Source organism: Mizuhopecten yessoensis, unplaced genomic scaffold (assembly GCF_002113885.1).
Source record: "Mizuhopecten yessoensis strain PY_sf001 unplaced genomic scaffold, ASM211388v2 scaffold7781, whole genome shotgun sequence".
NCBI classification, from domain to species: domain Eukaryota; kingdom Metazoa; phylum Mollusca; class Bivalvia; order Pectinida; family Pectinidae; genus Mizuhopecten; species Mizuhopecten yessoensis.
Window position 1 is genome coordinate 468447 of NW_018407219.1, and position 6295 is coordinate 474741.

Consider the following 6295-nt stretch of genomic DNA (forward strand, 5'->3'; position numbering starts at 1 on the left):
TCTTTACTATGTAAATAATGTATGACCTACTTATAATTTGTTTTGGAACACAGATACGTTATGTCTTGTTTTATTTCTATGACAAGTTCTTTTAATTAAGAAACATGTTGGCCTGTGTAATAAATAGAAAATAATTGTGTTCTTGCATAGTTCCAGTTATATTTCAACTCTTGAAATTATACATGCTTCACAATTCTGACAAACATCCAAGTGTTAATGCTACTACTCAATGAAAACTAACGGGTGATTATTTAACCCAGAATGTTGTTACTAAATACTTCCATATTTATAATAAACTGTCTAGAATTTATTTCAAAATGTAACAACACAGAAAACAGTGTCGATAAATACCTTGGGTCAAACAAACACCTCACTTACACTTGCACATAAGAGTCACACATATGCCAATTCATTTGAAATGGCACATGTAGGTAACACACCTGCATTAAATTCACTGACACACACACACACACACACACACACACACACACACACACACATGAGTGTCACATATGCTTTACTTACATACATTGAAACTCATGGGTGACACAGGGACATTACTTACACTGTATGTCTTACTTGCGAACACTGACTTACACTCACATGTACACTACTGACATACCAATGGGTGATGAGCATACTGTTAGGATCCCTGTTGGATTTACCGATTATACACTGAATTTACCTGTATCACACAAAATTTGCATAACTATTAAAAACAATGCCTTTTCTTCTATAAATATAGCAAGTTAGCATTGAAGTTAAGGAAATTATATTTATTCATAATTAAACATAACATTTTGATTGAACTGGGTCACTTTAAACATTAACTTCCAAAACATAAACAAAACATACTATCACAGAATATTGGATCAATGTTAGGCCTGTATATACTGATAAATAAAATTATCACAAAAATCAGTATTTGTTTTAAGGGATATAATTTATATCGACCATTTGTACAATGTTTGTTCTGAGATGTAAGTCAAACTGTATCATAGTTCTGTAAGACATAAATATTTAATATTCCTTTTTATCTGAATATTTTTTTTATCAGGACAACATATGTGTGTACATTACATATATATCATCGTATTATATCATAGCTGTCTCAACTGTAAGAATTTTCACATTTCCAACTGTCACAAATTGAAATATATAATGATGGTTTGAATTAATCACATTTGAAAACGTGTAAATTCTTAAAAACCAAAATAATAATTTTATCATTGAACAAAAATATACCAACAACGCTATAATTGTTCTATACTTTAGATAACAACATTAGTCAACAGATAAAAGAACTATATAAATGTACCCGAAAGAATTTCATAACATAATATTTACACATGATCCAACTTTTTTAAAGTTTCAATTTAACATGAAAAATACAAATAATATTACTCTGTTTTTGTTATACATCTTCAGCATGAACTCTATGTTTGACATAAAATATCAAAAACAATTATGAATTAATTACTGAATTGAAAAAATACTTGTGTGAAAAAAACATCAACATGCAGATAAATATTGTGGGCAACAAATAGAAATATCACATTTACCGGTAATATAAATATTACATAAAGTGTCACAACCAAGGTCAATAAATACTTTTAAACGAGAAACTCATCCAATTTTGTGACAATTTATGACCCATGTGAGAGGTATCAACAGTAGCTGGGTCATAGTTCATATGGTTTCAATGAAGATGAGGTAAATGGTTTCCATATCAATGAAGTTTATTTATGGCATCATGTACATATGCTAGGCACACTTATACATACAGTCAATCACATCCTTCCATGAATATTTGTGTGATATCACCATAATTGTAATTAGTTCACTATATATAATATAAATGAACACATAGGTGACTGAACAGTCAGAAGATCAAAGGTCAGTCAAAGGTCAAGGCCACTAAGAGATCATCTACAAACGGCATGATGAGATAATTGCATGTCCAGTATGTATTGCACAGTGTCAGGGAAGCTTGTTAGTGGAATCCTACCCCTGTAACACGGGTGGGGTACACCCTCAGTCTCCAGTCACAAGTAGTTTTGATCCTAGTGAGGGAAATATTTAACATTGTACTTCTATTGGGCAATTTCACTGAAATCCTTAGAGGTCTAGTGAAGGAGATGATTAGTCCGCCAACGTTTGTAATGCTTTAACCACTTCCATATTTATCCATTCAGAATGTGCTTTCAGCAGTACAGCAAGTTACATAACAAGAAGTCCAGTGCTCTCCACACAAGTTGTCTGCCCTTGGTGTTATCTCTTGTTATTCTTGGCCTGATTTATCCTGTAATCAGACAGATGAGAAATGTAAACAATGTTCACATACAGTACAATTTATATTAAACAAAAATCATCATCATCATCATTGTTTTTATAACTTATCATGATCAGTGTTTTTAAAATCAAGTAGCCATATGATTGTAAATTGATATATAAACTTACACAATAAGCAACCAGCTTTTATTCTTAAAACCAAACATGTTAAAATTACCAGGTATATTTCGTATTACAGACAAATTTGCAAGGTATCATTTTACTTTTTATTATGAAGTATGAATTTTATGTGAAATTCTTGTACATATTATGAAATTGAAAAAGGAATGCATAAATTAAGTACGGTAACTTTAAAACACATACTTAGTAATATTTACAGACAGTGGATGTTACAAGAGTTAGGGACACAACTATCTTATCACAAATTAAAACAATGTTTCTGCCAACAACACAAACGAGGATGCACAGCATTCAAATATCTTATTTACATTCTTAATTATAAACACATTTAATTATTTTTTACACTTAAGCAAACGCATTACACATTTTGTTAAATAACATCTATATGCTTCTCTGAAAAAACATAAATGTGCAGCCAAATGTACTTACACCACGAGGAGTGTCAATATTGTGTCTAAACAGTTCATACTAATTGAATACCAGGGGAAAAGGTGTATAATAACTTCAAAAGATACCACTACCTTGGTGACCAAATCTATAGCTATACAAAGATGTGATATAACAGCTTAAGATAGATGTTTAACTAAAAGCCAGAGTCCGTGCAGTACTAGGCAGTATTTGTACATGAATTAGTGCACTAAGCTTGTGAAGGGTATACATAAGGTAGATCATGGCCAGTGAAATTCCAATAATATAATTATTTCTAAAGTCATGTTTTTTTTCTGTAGAAATAACGAAACCTATGTTTCCCCATGCAGTGCTCATTGTTTGCTCTCATTTACTGATCAGTGAATGAAATAAATGCTAAAAATAATACAGAAATAAAATCAAAATCTGGCCTTTTGTATTTCTTTGAATGAATAAGGAAACCTGGCAGGGTCAAAAGCAAAAATATTTAACATGGTTCCAATACTATAGATTAAAGATGACAATTTTGAGGTAAAATTACAAAAAAACAAAAACTGTAGAGATGAAAGAAGAAACTGTGCATTCAATATTACCAGGGTCCCAGCAACCTTTAGCTATAATACTCAATGAATTACCCAGCGATATTCTCTGGAACTTTGGATTAGTGAGTGGTAACATGTTAGTACAGGATACCTCGACATCCTCTGAGGGAGGCTATACTCTCTTCTACTAATTCAACATATTAACTGTAAATTATAATCTCAAATTTGCTTTTCAATGTTCTAATCATTTGTATTTATTTAATCAACATCAAAATGCTAACTAAACAAAATTGCCAAAAATGAAATATACTCAACTTTTTGTCTATAACACTGAACTAAGTAACATTTTTCTTACATAAAAAATTTGGAAGCTAATTCATATGAAACAATGTATAAGCACAGCTACAAGATGTCATTCTCGTTTCCTCCTCTTGTTTGTTGTTGTGTGTTAACCTCTTGGGTACAATACCATGTCTAGTCACCAACAGTCCTATTCATAGACGTCAACAGTCCCACACTGGAGTACCCAAAGAAAAAACATCAACCTACAGTCTGTACCTAGTGACTGCCCCTTGAAGGCCTCGAACCCGCAACCACTTGGCCACCATACATCGGCAGTCCCATTTAAACATACAACAGTCTCGTCTCATTACAGAGGTAAACACATATTTCAACGGAACTACAACTAAACTTTTACAAAATTTCTATACACTATGATTTTTTTTTTACAGAAAATTGCTATACTGAAGAAGTGTACAGCACTGGTTTGTTAAATGTGCCATCTTGCTTATCTGTAAGATTCTTATCAATATTAGAAGCATTAGCTATCAAGTGTATCAGTACACATGTCAGCTGATCAATAACATCCTCACAATCACTTAATTAAGACAAATCTACAAAGTGACAGTCATCAGAAAATTCACAAACTTCTTGAGATGTATATTGTTGATATACAATCCAGAACAACAGTCAAATATAGGTCAACAAGCAAGAGGAAGTCACAGACAATTGTTACCTGGAACTGGCTTCATTATTGTCAATTACAAACACTAAAATTTGTACAAGTATCATAACTAAGCAATTGGTCGTGAAAAATTTGCTGTTACCGATAAAAAAATGACATTTTTTAAACTTAACCTCATACTTTAATAGATGAATGTGTCATTGAAACTGTGATCATTTGATTTCAAACCAACACACAAAAAAGTGCCACTTCATTAAAAATCTTCAATTTATGAATGTAAATATGTCATTTTACTGTAATTAGCAGCGGACTGCATTCTTTTCAAACAAGTCAATGATTATGAATATGCAAATTAGCAGTGATATGAACATTCCCTCAGAAGATGCAGCAGGCAGTGGATATATACCTTGAAAACCACTCAACATACTCAGACTGTGTGGGTGGGTTGACATAGGGTATTTGATTGAGATAGAACTGCGGCCGGTTGCCAGCGTTTGTGGTGTAGGAGAAGCCACCGTAACCTTGACCCTGTTGCATGTTGACCACTGTGTTGCCTCGATTGAGACCAACACCATTACCGTTTTCTGACCCCTTGGTTGCCCGGCGACGACCACCTCCTACAAAACAACAAGAATCGTGCAGAAAACATTACATTTCAACAAAGTGCATACCATCTGTAGGATGCCCACTCTTATCTGAGTTTCCTTCAAGCTTCATTATTGTACTTAAAAAAGTTTCAGTAACATCAGAACTGTTATAAAAGTTGAAATTTATTAAATTTTACATAAAAAAAGGTGAATAGGTGGTAAAAAACTCTTTATTAATTTTGTCATATTTTCATAATCTGTTAAAATGTGATGCTACTGTGTGACTTCTAAATATAGAAATAAAACACATTAACAAAATTAAGTCTTAGCAAGAAAATGTTTCTCTTCATACAATTTTTCTCTCAAAAACATCCAAAATCCCAATTGTGTATAAAATAAAATGTGTGTGCAATATTTACAAAATATATTGTGATTTTTTTAAAAAAAAATTGTGAATAAAAATAGTAAAAAAAAATATTACAAAAATGTAAGAGATATACAAAAACACTCCTGAAAAGTGTCCCTCATACCAATATTTAAATAACAAAACAAGAGCTGTGTCAAAAGTGACCCACGATATGCCTGGGTCAGGTGCTCAATACATCCATGCTGACCCTGTGGTGACACCATAACCTTTGACCCCCTACAACTCCCTGTACTTCAACCACTCACTGTATCACAAACTGTACCAAATCTTACAGCAATCAATAAAAGCAAAATATTAAGACCTTACATACAGTCATGTTCAGACATTAGGATGAAAGTCAAGTAAGGCATATTTCACAAATACACAGGAATTGTGTGTGACATACCAGCATGAAAAACTTTGCTGTCCAACAAATACTTATCTGGATGACTCATCACAGCAGATTTATATAGGGAAAACATGTAAAGTCATGCAGCAGAGTTAGATCAATTCATCATCGTATTCACACAATGGTACTTACCAGTACTGACCACTAAAAACAAAATGTAAAAATGCAGCTATTTTTTATATTGTTCCCGGTAGGGAAAATTAGGAATAAACTTGAATGTGTTCATTTCAAATCTCTCTAAGAAATGAATTTCCATGTATACCAGATCATTCCAAATATTGCCCGGCAAAATATTGAATTAAGAGTGCAAAAAATATTCAGGGGCAAATACCAGTATATTACCAGGTATAGGTTTACCTTTTATTTGATGCTAAGTGGTATTTTATACCACTGGGAGGATATATAGAATAAGATTAAAACCTGTTCAGAAATGAGGCTGGTAGAGTTATGATAATGAATTGTGACAGGATGGGACAGACACACTGGTAGCGCTATATGCCCCCCCCC

The 6295-nt window shown here is 32.6% G+C and overlaps 1 protein-coding gene across 10 annotated transcripts in view; it reads right to left on the reverse strand.

Annotated features, from left to right (window-relative positions):
• Positions 1-1212: 1212 nt before the first annotated feature.
• Positions 1213-6295, reverse strand: part of LOC110454350 (leucine-rich repeat-containing protein 9-like) — a 46286-nt gene continuing 41203 nt past the window's right edge. For 5 of the 10 annotated variants that reach the window (XM_021503814.1, XM_021503813.1, XM_021503807.1 and 2 more), the window contains 3 exons: positions 5921-5932; positions 4793-5003; positions 1213-2302 (listed from right to left, as the gene is read on the reverse strand). In XM_021503814.1, the coding sequence (XP_021359489.1) occupies positions 2272-2302; positions 4793-5003; positions 5921-5932 (254 nt within the window). In that variant the 3' untranslated portion in view covers positions 1213-2271. The remainder of the gene's footprint in view (positions 2303-4792; positions 5004-5920; positions 5933-6295) is intronic. The other 5 variants (XM_021503817.1, XM_021503811.1, XM_021503815.1 and 2 more) reach the window with 4 other exon arrangements.